Genomic DNA, 18,710 nt, shown 5'->3' with positions numbered 1-18,710 from the left:
GTTTAGCTGCAGTCTTTCTTACCTCGTTGATGAGCATGCGGGACGCCATGGTGAGGCGAGTCCTGGGGGAGAAATGACTGGTGATCATGATCCTCATGCCGGCCTCAGAGAAGGTCAGCTGGTGGGGGTACGCGGAGAGCAGCTCGTCCACCATCAGCACCGACGGCGGGCAGTGGAAGTTAGCTGCAAAGAAGCACAAACAGTCTAACTGCTGAATTTATGAAAACTACCCTAAAAATAATCCCTCCAGCAGATTATGACTGGTTTTTATAACATGTAGCACAAAATTGGTGAGTAAAGCTGGTCCTGATTTATAGAGCTTATAAACATGGCACTTATTTCAAGTTAGTTTACTGTATGGAGAGAAATTTATTCCTATATGTTTGCAAACAAAGAACATGTTTTTAAAATAAAAATAAGAAAATGCATTTCAAAAAGAAACTTTAAAAAAATGTAACCAAAAAAATAAAAAAAACATTTGGAGAGAACGATGTTTGCAGCAGTAAACATTCTATGTTTGCTTGTTTCGAATAATTTTTTCAAAACGTTTTGAGATTGAGTTTAACAAATTGTTTTTACGTTTCACACTTTTTGTTTCACACTTTTTGTTTCACACTTTTTGAGGAGGGATGCATTAGCAACAGCATTTTTATTGGTTTCTAGAATGCAATTTGTTCCACTAGGTCTCAAAAAAATAAATAAAATAAAATCTGAAATAAATTCTAAATGGATGGATGGATGGATAAATTCTAAAAAATTGTTTTAATTTTGCATTTGATAAAATAAAATCAATCTGAAAAATAATAATGAAAATAACATTTAAAAATAATTTAAATAATCTTTAAAAATAATAAGAAAAATGAAATCTGAAAAGAAGATTAAAAATAAAATCTTAAAATTATTTATAAGCATAAAGTCAGTAAAAATAGCTAAATTCATACATGCACATTCATCTATTGCAAACCCGTTGTAAGATACTTTCACAACAAACTTTCTTTTTCAAAATGCTTTTTTTTTTTCAAATTTCAATTTTTGAAATGTGTTGTGTATTTGCAACAATATTGTAGTAAATTTCTCTGGGTAAGATACTATTTAACGCACATAAAGCACAACTAGCATGAACACAGATTAATATTTACTATACATGGCATGATAAAAGTTTAGGAATCCTCAGAAGACTTAAGTTGTAGACAGAAAAGCTTCTGCAGATCAGCTCTGGTACCTTTCTTCAGCAGAACTGCCGTTGCGTCGTACGAGACGTTGTCCTCCAGATCCGTACTTCCTGTCAGCCCGTTCGCCAGGTTCCCAGAACCTTTCTTCCTCCGGCTGAAGTACCGATGAGCCTTTCCGTTGAACCTGAAACACGACACGCGTTCCAATATTTACCATAAAAAGTCAGTTGACGGAGCTGCTGCAGTTTTAACAACACTCACTTCATGATGAGGATGTAGACGGCATACATGAGGATCAGAACAAGAGATTCCCACCTGCAAACATGATAGTTAGACATTTACAAACCGTCCGTCAGTGTAATTTTGGTTGCAGAGTGAATATGATACGCACCAGCACACCTTCTCATCATAGATGAACTAAGCAGGGGAGACAAAGGGACAACAATGTGGCGTTTTAGAGACAAGTCAAAGTATTTGTTTATAGTGTATCTATTGGTTCCTTTATTATCCAACTGTGAAAACATCAAACTTGCTTCAGATTACAGAATCCCAGTAATCCCAGTTTCAGAAATGAAACGGTCTAGAGGTTCTGCTGCTATGTTTCCAGATTAACCAGGTGTGTGTCTACAAGAATCCACAGAAAAAGATCTTACCACAATCAGCGCTATGATGGAAAATGTGTAATAGATGGAATCTCTGAGCAGAGCCCAGTGAGACAGCTTCACAGCCTGCAGGACGAAAACAGAAACCACAGCGACGAGAAGGTTTGAAACATCTTACAGAGAAATCCTGGGTTCAGTCACAATCTGGGGATTTTAATCACATGGTTCATTCATTAAAACGTTTCACTGTTTTACATTTTTAACAAGTTTAAGCCAACTTTAAATGACAAAATAGAGATATTTATTGTAAATTAAAAAAATATAGAAGTTCATTGAAATGTTGAGTATGATATGTTTTTCTCATAAGTTTCAGGAAGCCCTTATATCTGGTTACTATGACCCATCCTGAGGTTAAATTGTTACTGCAGTGTGAAACCAGGCGTGTAATGGACGGTGCTGAAGGATCACCAGCTCACCTGATGGGACTCTGCATCACGGTTTGTAGAGAAAATATGTTTGGTATGAAATCTAAGCACTTGGACGGCTTCTTCAAAAACCTCCTGTGAGCGCAGCAGCAAAGTTTGGGTTTGTTCTGGGTGTTGTCTGTTTAATGTTCAGTAGCTGTTGCTTATATTTATAATTCTGATTTTTAAAACAGCTGTGTCAATAAAACAGCACCGGGTGAGAGTTAGAATGCTGGAACGAAGTGAAGGATTCACAGTTTGTGGATTCAAACGTAGTGCTGCAGAAACTCTTCTACTTTCTCACATCCTGTCTGTTTATAAAGCAGTTCATGGACAGATTTGTGAAAAAAGAAAGAATTGACTAGCAAATTGTTTTATCACAATATGGTTCAGGCCAAAAAATTTGTTTTAGAACTTAGAGGGAAAAATGGGGGTCATATTTTCACTCGCTTATTCATTCATTTATAAATGTCACAGTTATAAACGTCTGTGCTGCCACTAAAACGGCTCGTTGTTTGATTTAAGCTGAAATGTTGGACATGTTCTGAGCTAGCTAAGTATTTAGCTGGTTTACTAAACATTAAGCTTTCTAACTTAAAATTTGGTTTGAAACAGTGACATTTATAAATGAATAAACAACATGGCGAAAATATGACTGAAAAATGAACAACTAGCTTTATGTTCTCCGATGAAAGATTAAATAACCCAAATTATTGCTGTTCATTTTTCCAGTAACTTTACAAATGGTACCTCAAAACTCCCTCCTGTAATCATCCTAAATTGTCCAACTGTGTCTCATTGGCTGTGCTTCCATTGACCACATAATTGTGCAAATTGGAATTACAAAAATAAATTTGCTCAGAGGAAACTCGCCAATTTTGAAAAAAAAAAGCCATGCTTTCCAATAAAACGTTTTTGCGTTTGAATGAGGAGTTTTTTTTTTGGCTGCATCACTAATAGTAAGAGGAGGATGATGGCACTGCATATTTTTAATGACTTATCGCGTGAACAAATGTATTCACATGTGATTTTAATTGTGCTTCTTATTTAATGGAAACACCACAATTGAGAAATTGTGTTTTTTCAACATTAGTGAAATACTGACAGCTTTTTCAGTAATGGAAAAGCTGCTTGTGTCTTTCTTTGTCTGCGTTTGCCACTCTGTGCAGTTTTCTTGTGCCAGTTTGTCTCCAGCGTTTCAGCCTTCATCCTGGCTCTGGTGATTTTCACCCAGCTGAATTTACTCCTTTCTGTTGGTTCTTGGATTTGATTCCTTTGTTCCTGCGCCTGATGACATATTGGAGATTTACGTTGAACCCCGAAAGCACCACCACTGTAAAAGCCACCCGCTCTGAATCATCGGAGTGCCGGTGAGTTTGTTGACCTTTTGCAGCCCAACAGGACAGAGGACCAAACAATGAAGAGGATAAATCTTCCACACAAAGCTTAGCGAATCAGAGAAGGGGAAAAACATCACATTTTGAACCTTCCACTCCCAGCTGGGAAATCACAGGTCGAGGAAGAACAATAATAATAGTAAATCTTCAATGTGCTTCCATTGCATTTTGTTGCACAGAAGAGAAACTGAAAACATGCGAGGAGAGCGGACAGCAGGGAAGAACCTGGATCTGAACTGAACCATCCCAGCTCCATTAGACGGTCATTATCTCAGCACAGTTACATAATATGCAATCAGTTGCATCACTGCTTGCAGTTCAGACATACTTTTAAGAGCAGAGAGCTTATCCTTGAGCTCAACTCATTTCCGTATCAGTGGCTCGTCAGATGGCATCAGAGAGAAGCTGCTCTGGGCAAACTTCTCATGCAAGGAAGGTAGTCGTGCTAAAAAAATGATAAGATCTCCTACAATATCACATTTATACATCAGGACTTCAAAAATATTAACATGATCCACATTATGTGGAAGCTGAGATGATCAAAAGCAAGCAGCTTTACGGTGTCCGTATTAAAATGATCAGAGTTGTGCTGAAACGCAGCAGCAAAGTGGAACAAATCCCGTCTTATGGAAACTAAAGGACCTCGTAGCCAAGCGTCAGGAATCTTTAACAGCAGACGATTTGTTGGTTTGATTGTCTGGAGCAAACGAGTGTGTTTGAACACAATGGCAGAAACATATCGGCCTTAGAGGAGTAACTCTAACTGCTTATCAATCCGCCAATGAGTTCATTTTTCAATCTTCCCAGAAATCTCATCAAATCAGTCGCTCCAGTTTTTCACAAATCACAGAAATTCACACAAAATCAACAGAATCCTGCATATTTTCGCACAAATGCATAATTTTCCACAGAACTGGTCAAAAACATTGAGTTTGAATGCATCAATATACTTTACTTCTGTTCTTCTTTTGTTTGCTGTGCTTGTTTTAGAAATTTACTTTGTTTGTACATAACTTTGTTTATTCTTTTATTACACTAAAGTCAAACCAAATCACCTGTAGGTGGCAGTATTTCTTACTTCTACTGTACTGCTGCCACCGTCTTTGATTTCAAGCTCTTCAAAAGGTCACATTTACAATCATCCAAAGGCACATAAGCAATATATAAACACACGACCTTTGATTGAATCTTTCTTAACTTCTCTTATCTAACGTCACCAGGTCAGCTGTGAGGTCCTACCTGGCCAGCGAAGAAGCCACACACGCCGATGATGCAGAGGATGTTGAAGACGGCAGAGCCCACGATGGTGCCGACCCCGACGTCTCCTTTGGTGATGAACACGCCTGAGGAGGCAGAAACATAAACGGCTCCAGCAGGATTCATGGAGAAGCACAGCTGGTCAACGTTTGTACATCGAGATTTTTTTCCCAATTCAGAAAAAACACGTCCCACCAGGATAAAAAGAACCCAAAATATGTTAACATTTTTTAGTCTAGAAAATTATTTCTGCGGGCTGCAGAGTGGGGCAGTTGGTAGAACTGATGCTTTGCAGCAAGAAGGTCCTGGGTTCGATTCCTGGCCTGATGTCTTTCTGCATAGAGTTTGCATGTTCTCCCTGTGCATGTTGGGTTCTTTCTGGGTACTCTTGGTGGTTTAATCATTTAAATGTGGTGAAAGGTATGAGCATGAAAAGATGCTATTAACTTGACGAGAGCTTTGTGGATTAGACTCTCTTGGATTAGACTCTCACAAAGTTCAGACAATCTTTTAATGCATGAAGCTGGGAGCGATGAGTGGGACAAAAGATTTCCAGAACTATTCTCCATAAACATCCAAAAACACATAAGAACTCGTCTCTTTGAACATGAGGTCAGGGACTCTTAGCTCTCTGTCGTTTCTAAGTCAGACACATCAGGCGCCATCAGTGAATCTCGTTACGTAAGACGAGGTTAATGTGGAGTTAAAGCCAGAAAACGCTGCAGAGTGTGTGGCGATCCATGGAGGTTTGGACCTCCCTGATGTTACCGATTATAGAGGTGAAGAGCTCTGGAGCCGAGCTGCCAGCCGCCATGAAGGTCGCTCCCGCCACGTCTTCACTCAGATGGAGGCGCTGAGGGAAAGCAGGACAAAAGGCAGCGTTTAGGAAAAAACAGCTGCAACTTCAACTCTTCTGATGAAATCTAACTGGAGCTCAGTCCTGCGGCAACGTGCAGCAGTACGGGGTTTTATGAGTCTGACACTGGAGAAAACCAGGTGGTGAAATGTTAGGATTTCTGCTCTCATGACTGCAATGAGCCAATCCAAACTCTCCTGATGCCAGCTAACCCTCCTCGGCCAGGTGGAGGCCCAGAAACACCAAACCAGGAGGTCAGCCACATCCGGTTTTTAAAAATAATATGAACCTCATTCCCTGAACACAGATTTCACCATGTGGTATCTGACTGCTGCACAAAGGAGCTTTACTGCCGATCTTTCTCCCAGATCCATCAATGCTCCAAAAACTCAATAAAAATTCAAACACACGGTTGAATTTACATGTTTATTTGGACGGTTTTTACTCATTTTACATAATATTTCTGCCTGTATCTGCACATCTCTGCAGTTTTATTGCCACTTATGGAATTAGTCTGCAGGTTTTTTTAAATACCCAAACAAACTTGCACATTTTGAACATTGTTTCTAAAATTCCTCCCAGTTGCACATTCTTTTCAGTTCCGTTCAATTCAAAAATACTTTATTAATCTCACAGGGAAATAAGATTTATTGTAGATTGTGATGTCTGTGGGCAGAAAGGATCTCCTGTAGCAGTCTGTGTTACTGTGAATTTCAAGAAGACTGACTGAAGACATTCTGTTTATCTAGTCTCATGAAGGGGATTATGGGTTTGGTACATTATTTCTAATAAATGCACAGTTTCTGCATTGAAACTTAGGCCTTACTGTAGAGTAGTTTTATTCTTTATTCTGTTTTTTTTTGTTTGCATATCTTTGTTGAAGCTACTGGCTTTGATTTTTTTACAGTCACTTTGCTGCTGTTGCAAAAAAATAAAATTCTTCATTGTGTGAAAATAGAAGGAATTTCTATTCTGTTTCTAACCTATTCTATTACAAATTTGATATTTAGTGTGGAAACATTTTTTACCTTTTATGGGAACGAAAACCCAAAATCATACAAAGTGAAAATCAAAAGAAAAAGGAGATAAATGTGTTTGATCTTCTGGTCTCATTGGAGATGTTTTTAATCTTCAAAGAGACCCGGCTGATCAAAAATCTGTCCCTCCTATCCGTCTGTCCCTGAAGTTATAAAGGTCTTTCACAGCTTCTGCTGTGTTTTTACTCATTTCTAGAAATCTGTCGAAAACCTGAAAAATGATTTCTCAAGGTTGCCTTAAATCTAAATTCTATATTTCTAATTTAGATTTAGAATCTAAATTCCTTTAGATTTAAGGAAGAAAAATCCAGAGTTTTTCAGTTTTTTTTAACAAGTGACAAACTTTCTTCCACATATCGGCGCTGTGTGGCAAAGTGTTGCTGCTTCATACCTCACAGATCTTCTCCATGGAAGGGACGAAGTAGTCATCGCAGACCAGCGCCAGAGCGCAGAACATGTAGACGGTCTGCGAGGAGAGATAAATATTACAGGAAGAAGCGAAGCGTGAGAAGCATGTGAGATGTGATTCATCCACGTGAAGCAGGGTGAGAACTCCTGATGAAGACGAGCTCCATAACAGTCTGTCTGAGGAAACCTCTGAATCAGCTGATGCTTTATAATGGTCATATTTACCATATTCAGAAACCTTTGCTCTGCGTTTTAGAAGAAGAAACTGAATGTTTCAGTGGAGAAAAACATCTGGATTCCTACTGTTACTGTTTCAGTGAGACTGATGAGTCGCTGATCTGATTTCATAGTTAAGAGAAGTTCATCGTTCATGGATCAATAAAACTGAATGAGCAACAAAACTACAATCCCACACAGTTTAAATAAGGAACTCAGCTGAGTTTAATGCCCTGCTGGGCAGTGAGAGCCCAGCAGGGGGAGCTATTTATAGACATGATCCTGATTCCCCAAAAAACTGTCAAGAAGCAAAGCAGCAAGAGCTCCTAGACGCCCATATAAGGAAATGACACGAGACTTTATTTATCCATCCATCCATCCATCCATCCTGGACACACTGATAAATGTCACACGATGAGGAAGTACAAATCCTGGGGAATGTTCTAGAGTGACAGGAAATGTGAACAACAGAGGAATCTAAATTTTTACACACATGGCAGTAAGAAGCTTTCACAGGCTGTTCACAGGAGGACTGGCAACATGAGGGAGCGTTGCTAACTGTGTTTAGCTGTGAGTCACGTTAGTGAGAAATGAAGAGTCATCAGGTTTGAAAACACAGCTGAACCTCTCAGCACCTGAGTGAGATGTGTGTGAGAGTCAAGCATGTGGGAAAGGAGTAAAGATGTTGCAGCATCCAGGGAAATGGACGTTCAGGTTTATCCTGAGCAACAACCAAATCTTTAACACCAGCATGTGATCCTCAGATCAAAGACTTTATGAGCAGTCAGAGTCTGACCGTAGTTTGGAGCTTTTGAAGATTTATTTAAATCTTTCTGTTGCTTTTGTGTTTTTTCCTCTAATATTTGGTCAAATGTCCCTTTAAAAAGTTTCTACTTGACCAAACGTTTTTTTGTTGTCATCAACAAAAGTCTGGCATCATCCTGGTCAGAGGTTCGCCCAGTTGTTGAAGCTCATTTAAACTGTTTAGTTTCCAGCTGATGATTCAGTTTTCAAGCATAGTTTACATATTTTCAGTGAAGTTCAGGTTAATTGATTATTATGATGATTAATCAGATTTTAAAAACTTGGTACTCGTCATACAATAGTAGAAATAATAAGCATATGCAAATAGAATGATTCAAATCATTTCTTAAATAATAAAATAAACATCCCATTAGCAAACACTTGATCATTTGTAGCAAAGCAGCTAAAAAATACCTCTAACATCAACATGTGAAAAGCTCAGGCCTTTCTGCTGGACTTCCCATCGACAGAGTGCAGGGATGATCTGTTGATCATTTTTTCAAGTAGCCAATTTAATAATTGGAGAGCAAAAAGCACTCAATAGGAGATTTTTCTTTTACACAATTTGAAGCTAAAACCGAGGAGTTTTCAGTAAAATGTAATTATAATTTCATTTTAAATGCGAAATGTTTGTAATTTTTTGTACAGCTTCAGCTTAATTACGGCTCTGAGAATGTTGTTGTTTCATCAAATTGGCCTTTTTATGTACACAAGTTAATGATTCATCAATTAGAGAATTACTTGATGATTATTTCAATTATCAATTAATGATGATTAATCTGATTATTAGATTCTATCCTAATTCCATTCACTTCCAGCAATGCATCAGTTTCACTAGACTTAACCAAGCCCTCAGGATGATACCACCACCACCTTGCCTGACAGTTGCTTCTTCTCTCTGAAGCCTAATCCTCTCGTCTGTTTGGCCAAATGTCTCAGAAGCTTCTCTTCAGAGGGCATTCAGCTGGTTTATCTAGGCTGAAAATGTCAGTCGAGTTTAAAGGTGGAGCTTCAGGAGAAAGGATTAACTTCTCCAAAAGTTTCCAGTTTATCAGTATTTCCTGAGTTTTTCCTGAACATCCTCAGCAGTTTCCTTTCACCAGTTTGGGTCGGATGGTAGAAGCTCGGACACTAGTCATACCACGATGAATGGCTGCACAGTGAAAACAGCTGAAGGAAACTTTAATGCTCTGAATTTCAGCCGCGAAGAAGGGAGAACTTTACATTTCAGAGATTATCTGTTCTTTTTTTGTAATTCTAGAAACAAATGGATAAACGGCTTTATTAAAATCTCTTAATAGCAGCTTTAGCAAAATGGAAGCATCTGGATTCAATCCAGTGTTTGAGTCAAAATCCCTAACAAAGACCATATGCTGCAGCAAATGCTGCGTTATTCAGGCCACATGAGCTGCGCGGCGATGTGGCATCTGTTCACATTTATGTTATTTTCCATGGCTTTAAATGCCTGCTTGTTTCCATCTTCATCCACTAAATTAGCAGGGATGCAAGCATTCCAGGTGCCGTTTGGTTTTCACTGGAGACGAGCAGCTGCAGGTGGAGAGAAACCCACCAAACACACATCCTGCTTCTGATTGGTCAGAAAGCCGGATTGTTTTTTTATTTTAAGGATCTCGAGTTTAACAAGCAGAGGATTTGCACGGCTACTGTGTGATTAACAGTAATAAAGTGACTCAGTAGGTGCAAGAAGAGCTGCCAACATGGTTTGCAAACTGGAAAAACACGCTGCCAGTAAAAAAAAGACCTTATCATAAAAAGGATCCAAATGAAGTTTAAAACCCATCAGCCCTAAAGGGGGAAGATAAAACAAAAAAAAGAAAGGGCCAAGAGTTAAACCTTGAGGAGACTCCACAGGAAAGAGGAGCTTTAAATGCATCTCAAGTTTTCTGCATAAACACAGAAACTTCTGCCTTACAGGTATAAACCAGTCTTACTCTTCACGTTCTGCTGACTCCTAATCTTAATATCTGAACCGGCAGAAATTAGGCATAACCCGGAATATGAGTATTTAGATCACCTGTCAACTCAAAAAAAGCAACAGAGTGAAGATGAAGGTCCAAACTGATAACAGATCAAGCTCTAAAAACGAGGAATACATAAAAGTTAATAAATAAAAATATGTTACAGATTAGTAGCAAATCACTTTAAACCGAGTTTTTAAAAAAACACTGGAATTACAAAGAAAGGACTGAAGGTTTTATGGGGCCTTGAGGCTGTTCAGGCAGTGGCATCTGGGAAAGGGGGCGGAGCTTAACGGGACGACTTTAAAAATAAATAATCAGAAACAATTTGAGAACAAACCGAGATCAAACACAAAGAAAAAACTTGTAGCATCAAATTGTAACTACAGTAACACAACACTCCAAGAACGGAAAATAATGTTTGCAGTTTTACTAAATAAACTGTAAAATGTATGTTTTATGGTTAAATTAAAGAAACAGTGTTGTTTTTCTGTTCTCTGGGTTTTAGAGCAAAAATTAAAATAAAATCTTAAAGTAAAATCTATTCTACAAAACACCTCAACCTGCTAAGATGCTTAGCAGTGAAGACTTTGCTTTTAGTATATCAAATGTTTTTCATGACTATTTTCTATTTATGTTCACTTAAGTTTTGATTTCTTTCCTCCTAATGAAAAAAAAAACTCACTGAATGGAAAACAAAATAGCATTTCTTTATTCCATTGTTCTCATTCAGAGACCAAACAAAACAAACTGCTAAAAGTTTGCTTTTATTGACAGAAACGGCTTAGTTCATTAATTAATGCCTGCATTTCATATTTCCAGACTTATTAATTAACTCAGTGAAAAGATGTCTGAGAGAATATGATCTTACAGCCTCATTCTTCCATTGATGCCATTTCATCAGGAATCCTCCAGACTTTTACTGCTTTTTCATCAGACATCCACTAATTATTCAGGAATCTTCCTATACTATAAAAAACAGCTTGTTTGAGGCTTTATGTTCGTTTTGAGAAGACAAGATGTTTGTTAGCTCATGCTAATGAAACTGGACTTACACAGAGCACATGCAGAGCCACAGCTCCTTCAGTTCTCTCCTTGTTTGTGAAGAAGTCGGTTGGAAACTCGTGTAGAGCTGGAAGAGATAGAAACCTGCAGTTAGAACAGAAAACCTTTCCCTGTTGGAAACAAGCCTTATTCTTAACGTTTCTCTCCAGAGGAACATGTTTCTGTGTGAAAGAATAATACAGGAAGGAACAACAAAAATCCTGGGAGAAATTAGGAGGGATCTTATTTTATAATAAATAAAAATAAATGAAGTTATTTGGCTGCAAAAACAAAAGTTTGGAACAGGTGAAGATTTTTAATCCTGTTAAATCTGGATTGGAAAATCAGATCATTCCTCAGACTGTATGAGTCCAAATCTGAGGTTTGATATTGAAATATGGAAAAAAGAAAGAAAGAAAGAAAGAAGGAAAGAAAGAGAGAGAGAAAGAAGGAAAGAAAGAGAGAGAGAAAGAAGGAAAGAAAGAGAGAAAGAAAGAAGGAAAGAAAAAAGAAAGAAGGAATTAAAGAAGGAAGGAAGGAAAAATGAAGGAAGGAAAGATAGAAAGAAGGTAGGAAGGAAAAATATGTATTTGTTCAATTTTAGAAGCAGGCATTTTTAGTTTTGAATAATATTTCCGTCAAACGTTTAATTTTTATTCAACACAAAAACAAATGAATAAAAAACTGGCAGGTTCGTCCCCCTCTCTGTTTTCACATAATGGTATGATCCCACATCCTCACATGTGATTGGCCACAAAGCTGTTATGCTACCAATCAAAACAAGGCAGGGCGGAGCCACTGAGAGGGAGAGCTGAGCAGCAAAATGGAGAAAAATGTCCGCTTTCTCTCTCCGTCCTGTTGGCTGTGGCTCGCTGTGCTGAGTGTTCGTAGCCCCTCCCTCGGCGCTGAGCGAGGAGCCGGCTCACTTCAAACACGCGAAACATCTGCGACAGACCCAGCACTAGAAGGAAGGAAGGATGGATGGATGTTTCCATACATTTTATTTTCTTCTTTCTTACTTGCGTTGATCTGGAAAATAATCTAACTGCAAACATTCCAGCGTTTTACAGGCTGTGAAGGAACACCAGGTTCTTTCTGGAACATTAAAAGCCCATAAGGTGAATGTAATCAACCTTTGATGAGACTGAAAGAAGAAATCTGTTTGTGTGTAGAGAGCTTTTTTTATTTCACCTCCATTTTCATGGACCTTCAGTTCCAACATGAAACAGAAAGAATAGTTTACAACTTTCCCACTGCCTTCTTCTCCCACTCTTCCAACTTTCTGCAGCCCTCCTCAGCTTTATGTTCTGCTGAAGACTTCACAAGCCTGAAACAACCCAGAGCAGCTTGTAAAAAGCCGCAGAGCACACAGTCGTCTAAAGGTGACAGCTGGATGTGTTTAATATTAACTGCTAGGAGCCGGTGTGAGCTCCATCCAGCCCAGATACCAGGCTGGCAAACAAACAAACACATCACAGAGTCAAGAAACAAAATTCAACTCAACACTCAGGAAAAATCCTGTTGAGAAGAAGCTAAATCCCAAAGAGCTCATCATGTCTCCAAAAAGCGTGAAGCCCAGAGTCCCGGCGGAGATCAGCCAGAGTGATGGGGAAGAGCTGCAGATTCCCACCGAACCTTCAAGACGTTTTCATACACATCAACACCGACGGGTTCCCCTTCACCGAGTCAGAGGCAACAGTTTCTGTGTTCCTACATAAATTCCCTCTGATTTCAGGGAGGGGGCATTTATCGTATCGTTTATTATGATAATGTCATGAAACGGTGTGGTGAGGAGGTGAGGCAGACGCAGATGGAACCAGGTTAGATGAATAATGACGATTTTAATGACGAATGAAGTCAAAACAGTCCAAAAACACAGGCAGCACGACTGAGCGGAAGCCAGGGCTCAACGCCGGTAACAACTGGTTTACGAAAGGACAACACGAAGGACTCAGAACACATTAGACGAGACGCCAAACGAGACGAGGACCCGACAAAGACACACAGGTGACACTAAATACACAGGAGGTAATTACAGGGACAAGAAACACCTGGGGACAATCAAGGGGAAGACAGGACAACATGGAAACTCAGAGACACAGAAACTCGAAATAAATACACAGGAAAAACACGGAACATGACAGTTAAAACTCGCATCGTGAGAAGAATTTTTATTTCTCGTTCTCACCATTAATGATGTCCATATCGTTGTGATTGCTAGTTTTACTATTTTTTCCACTGTTCAATGAGCGCATCAGTAAATATCAATAAATCCAAACATATTAACAAATGCAGTTAATATGTACAGTTTAGTGATACAAACAAAACTTCTTCATGGTGTCCAAAGTGGAGAGTTGAGAAAACGCTTCGTGTGTTTGCAGATGGTGATTCTTTTGATTCTTCCACTCAGAGTTCCAGTTTTATTGTATATTATTGCCAATTTAATGTACCGTTTTTCTACTTTACAACTATGCAATGCTTTTTGTTGTTCTCACATGAAATACACTAAAGTTAGTGGTTATTATGTGATAAAATGTGCAAAACGTTCAGTAGGTATGAAAACTTTTGCAAAGCACAGCGTTCTCTACAATCTCCAGCAACCAGAGCTCTCTTTGCAGCAGAATTTGGGTTTTAACTGAACCATTTAATCTCAGATTAGACAGATTTTTTAGGAAATAATATTTATTTAAACATGAGCAGGTCAGAATAGAGCGAGTGTTTCCTGGAGGCAGACGGAGAAAGGCTGCTGGGCCCAGAATGAAAAGGGGGTCGCTCCAACGCTGCAGCCACAGCTGCCAGGACGAACACTTAGTGATGTGAGTCAATGTAGAACAAGCAGAGGCGAGGCCACGATGTGGTGCATTATGGATGATGTTTGGAGACTGGAGGAAATACACGATGTCTGTGGATTATTCATGGTAGAAGAGAGAGAGAGAGGGAGGGATGGATGAGGCCTTCCAGAGCTAATGATGCTAGCAGAACACGGCAGCTCAGCTGATAATATTCCTTCAGTCTTCCTGCTGACATATCAGAGTTAATCAGTAATTAGTGCAGTTGTGAATGGGGTCACTGGAATGAAGCTTCAGCTGCTGATAATGACTCCTGCTGCCTGAAGCAAACAACTCAGAACTCCCTGAAACAAACTCAAACAAGAGCAGCAAGATTGTTTCCTGTTCTCCAATCGGGCCGGCTTCCTCGTGACGCACAATCAGCTACCGTCAATGTATCAATCAGCAATCAGGCATCGGTTCACAGGGGAACACGTTCCCTGCTGCCAGCATCATCCCAGCCTCATTTAGCGGAGCCGCTGTGAGCCACAGAGGACAAGCACCGAATCAGGATGCAGCATGGCCTCGTCTCTGTTGGATCACTCCTATTCAGCGTCTCACGTATGCTGCACCTTGGCTTCTGCTTTACGCAAGACTCTACAACAAAAAGGAGAGGAACAAAACCGTTCCCATCAGACGAGTTCAACAATCTGGCAGAGGTTGCTGAGGTAGCTCAAAGGCTCCCAAAAGAGGCCAGAAGATTTCCCCCCAGACGATGACGGCTCTGGACTGTTCTGCTTCATGTTGCATGAAGGACCAAGTGCCAGAGCAGGAAGAAGAACTGGACTAGAGATCATGTTCAGATTGCAGAGGTATCAAATCTTCCAGCCTCTCAGGAGATTCACAGCTTCAACTTGTGCAAGAAAAATAAAGAGGAAGAGCATGACTTTGGTTCAGGGTCATGGCAAAGGGAAGCCAATATTTATTTTAAAGGTTAAACAGCAAACAAACAACACAAGTTTCTTCATTTTCTCGAAGAAGTTAAACTGAAAGGAAAATTCCTGAAAGGAAAATTTAAATCTTATATTCACACATGGGCCATAAAAATTAAACTGAAGGAGCTGGAGGGTTAGGATATTCATCCCTCCTAATGTTTTCAACCGCTGCCCAGCCCATCATCTCTGCAATGGCTGATGATGTCATCGCCTCTCGGTAAGCAGGACTGTTACGTAACGCCGCCGAGGCTCCGTGTGCTCCGCCGGAGCGGCGAGGGGGAGTGTGTGACGCGTGTGTCAAGGATTGAGAGTGAAAAAAAAAAAGAAGAAGTAAATCCTGCACAACTCCACTCTAAGTTATGACATAACGCTTTTTGATTGTTGCCATGGAGATGGACATGTATCACTGCTGGATTTGGTGTGAGGGGAGAAGGGATGAGTAAGAATGGGGTGCATCTGTGTGTGTGTTTTCCTTCAACATGAAATAAGACAATAACAATAAAAAACAACAGAAAGATGAAGAATGGGATTTAGAAGAACGTGATTAAAATGTATTAATATTCACAAACCAACAATCAGATGTGAAGGACTGAGAAACAAAAGCATTGAGAGATTTGTTATTATTTCTAATTTATTTAGGATCAACACTGAAGTCAACACTTGAGTTGATGATTATGTTCATCAACATAATCAAGAATTATTTTATTATTAATCACACTTAAGAGTCTAAAGAATAAAGATGGGGTATTTCTATTCCACAATGACAAAGAAACATTTAATCATTTCATGACAAAGGGAATTGAATATTATCAAAAGTGATTAAGTTGAATGGTGAAGCGTTGGGGAGGGGCACTCTGTGGGCGGAGCTGAGCTGGGGAGGAGCTATGGGTAAATGGGTGGAGCTTTGTGAGGTCAAGCATTTAAATAGTGTTCCTAAATTGGCTGTTTTGCTAGTTCAGGTATTTCATCTTCTCAAACCGCATTTTCCTTTGAATATTAAAAAAATATATATAAATAGGTGAATTTTCAGCACATATTTTGGTGCACAGAAAAGCCATGAACAAATGGAAGTTGACTCTTTATCGCTGGTGGTTCAGGAATGACTCAGAATCCCCTGGGATGGGTTGGAGGAGGTTGATGAGGAGCGGGATGTCTGTGGACCCAGACAAACATTTACAAGCTAGACAGAAAGCAGCCAAATGGTGCCACTGAGTTCTGGCTTATTAACTGTTTGTAAATGTTTCTCCTTCTTGAGAAAACCTCGGAGTGATTTAAAGTCAAGCTGACGAGGTTCTGTTTGACAGAATTGTCAGATTCTGATCGTTTCATCCCTGTTTTTGCATTTGTCTCATCACCCTGAGGAGGACCCACATCCGTGCAAACATTTTCCAGCGGCACTAAAACGCACATGTCTAAATGATGCATAAATATACGCCACAGCTGGCAAGAAAGCTTATTTTATATCCGAAGAGAATACGTTCGCTGAAGCGTGCAGGACAGAAAAAAAGAGAAGAGCAGGACTAATATTGACTTTCCAACAGCTGTGTGCTGAAGCGTCACGCAGCTGTTGGAAAAACAAATTTATCTCCAAACATCCAGCAGTTTGTGTTTATCGGGGAGACCGGTTATTTGCTCTCTCAATCCATTCGTCTGGATGAAAATGACAGATTATTCCAGCAGCTGCAGAATTTTGTTTTCCATCCTTCAGCTTGGAGAAAGACAAAAAAGAAAATAGTAATTTAACGTAAATTGAAGAGTCTGGAACGTCTTCTGAAGTTCAGCCATGTTGCTGCCGACCTTTCACCCCTTCCAGAGGAACAGCAGGGGCCGGCGTTAACACACAAAGACACAAAGAAATCATTAAAGCATCTTTTGCCACTGCTGGGGGTCTGTTTACAAGTTCCCCCTCGTGCAATTCCCATGCAAATACTGAGCATACATGGACGGCTGGGGGCCTGTTCTGCACATGCTCATTGGGGTGCTGGGTGCGTGACGATGATGTGGGCTGACACGCCATCGTAGTTACCGTGCTGAGTAATGTCTGACATTTAAGGACTCCTGCTTTGTTCCCCCTCAGTCTCCTCTTTGCGGCCCGCGGCGTGCATGCGCCGTGCGCTGATGCAAGGATGCAGCTCCTTTCTGCCCGGTGTGAATGTGACAGATTCCCCTCTGTTTCCTCAGTCGTCACGTGTGTGGAGTCGTAGTTTATGAATGCACAGCTGCAGCAGCAGTGAAGTGAAATGATAAGATGGATGATGATGGATGGTAAAAATACACTGAGCATTACTTTGCGTCCATTTTTACTGAAAGTCCATCTTGCTTCTGAACAGAGATCAAATGAAATGACGATGTCCATCCATCATGTTCTGCTTAAAGGGAAGCTAATGTGCTGTTAGCTGAGCTAAGTCTTCGTTTAGCATTTTGAATAATTTTGAAAATGTTTAGCACACTTAACTTTCCCTAAGTTTAGTGTGCTAAACTTAGAGAAGTTTAGCACTTAGCATTAGCTACAACTAATGTTTATGAGTAGTGCTTTAGGGTTAGCGCATCTCATTTTTTAGTTAGCGGTGTCCAGCATAATGATTATGTTTCCTCAGCAGTTTGTATGAGGCAGTGGTTTTGTTTTCTGAAGCTCATCAGTGGCTTCCTGCACCATGATGCCAGAAAACCTCCGGATGTCTGAAGATGATCATTCAAAACAAACGACTCCTCAGGGATAAACTTGTAAAGTTATTTGTGTCTTCACAGAAAACAGCAGAGCTCTCCACCTTCGGAGAGCATCGGAGCGTGTTTTGTTAGAAGCTGTTTCCGTGGCAACCGCATCCAGCGTCTATGCTGCATTTCTCAACACACAACAACCAGATCAGTCGGTGCTCACGTGGCAGTCCGGGCACAACCCCGGCCTCTCGGCGTAACGGCGGTGAATCACCGGTAAACCATGGCAACGCAGGCGGCGCAGCCTCCGCTGGAGCGCCGCAGCCTGGCTGTGGACAAAGCTCACCTCCGGGTGACTCATCTCTGGACGAAGTGACTGCAGCGTTCACATGAGGCGAGGCAGAGTGGTGATCTAAACTCAGTTAAGTGACAAGACGCATCAATGAAGGCCGTGAGTTTGTGAAACGTGGTGAGTCATCAGAGAGACTATAAATAAATGCTTTGAAAGAAACTGCAGGATCTGGATATGAGCTAAAAGAGAACTTCAGTTATATATGGGCGTTTTTGGCTTTTTTACAGTAACACATTAATCCCACGTTGTAATGACCTCAGTAGGACGCCCGCTCAGCTTTGAAAAGAAAATACTGACACATCTGCAGAGTTGTGTTAAAAGGACGCAGCGCTGCACCTCACGGCCGCTGCTGACGAGGCTCCAGCTCTGATATCACCGTCCACAACAACGATGGGGATTTTCCCTCCAATTTAAACTTTCACTTCCAACAACTTTCACTTCTTAAAAAATATCTGAGTTTCTTCTTGGACTTTGGCTACTTTGCATGTTGTCAGTGCAGGCGTTGAACCTGACCATGACCAAATATTCTGCAGTTTGTGCTTGAAATAAATAAGGAAAGGAGACAGTCCTACTCTGAAAGCCTGACACAGAACCTGAGAGACGACATCCTGCTGCTGACCAGCTCCTGTACTTTTTACTGCAAAGTGGAAGGAAAATTTACCAATTAAACATTTTCATTTAGTCACACTGAGTGAATAAATACT

At 40.2% G+C, this 18,710-nt stretch overlaps 1 protein-coding gene across 1 annotated transcript in view; it reads right to left on the bottom strand.

Annotated features, from left to right (window-relative positions):
- LOC116719621 (sodium/potassium/calcium exchanger 3-like) overlaps positions 1–18,710 on the bottom strand; it is a 46,386-nt gene that overhangs the window by 14,859 nt on the left and 12,817 nt on the right. Inside the window, exons 3-11 of the mRNA XM_032562174.1 lie at positions 11,248–11,324; positions 7,177–7,251; positions 5,661–5,745; positions 4,875–4,978; positions 1,826–1,900; positions 1,564–1,589; positions 1,434–1,487; positions 1,223–1,356; positions 23–183 (exon numbers count right to left, since the gene is read on the bottom strand). Of these exons, the coding sequence (XP_032418065.1) occupies positions 23–183; positions 1,223–1,356; positions 1,434–1,487; positions 1,564–1,589; positions 1,826–1,900; positions 4,875–4,978; positions 5,661–5,745; positions 7,177–7,251; positions 11,248–11,324 (791 nt within the window). The remainder of the gene's footprint in view (positions 1–22; positions 184–1,222; positions 1,357–1,433; positions 1,488–1,563; positions 1,590–1,825; positions 1,901–4,874; positions 4,979–5,660; positions 5,746–7,176; positions 7,252–11,247; positions 11,325–18,710) is intronic.

This window comes from Xiphophorus hellerii, chromosome 5 (genome assembly GCF_003331165.1).
Source record: "Xiphophorus hellerii strain 12219 chromosome 5, Xiphophorus_hellerii-4.1, whole genome shotgun sequence".
NCBI lineage: Eukaryota > Metazoa > Chordata > Actinopteri > Cyprinodontiformes > Poeciliidae > Xiphophorus > Xiphophorus hellerii.
This window is presented reverse-complemented; position numbering and strand designations above follow the sequence as displayed.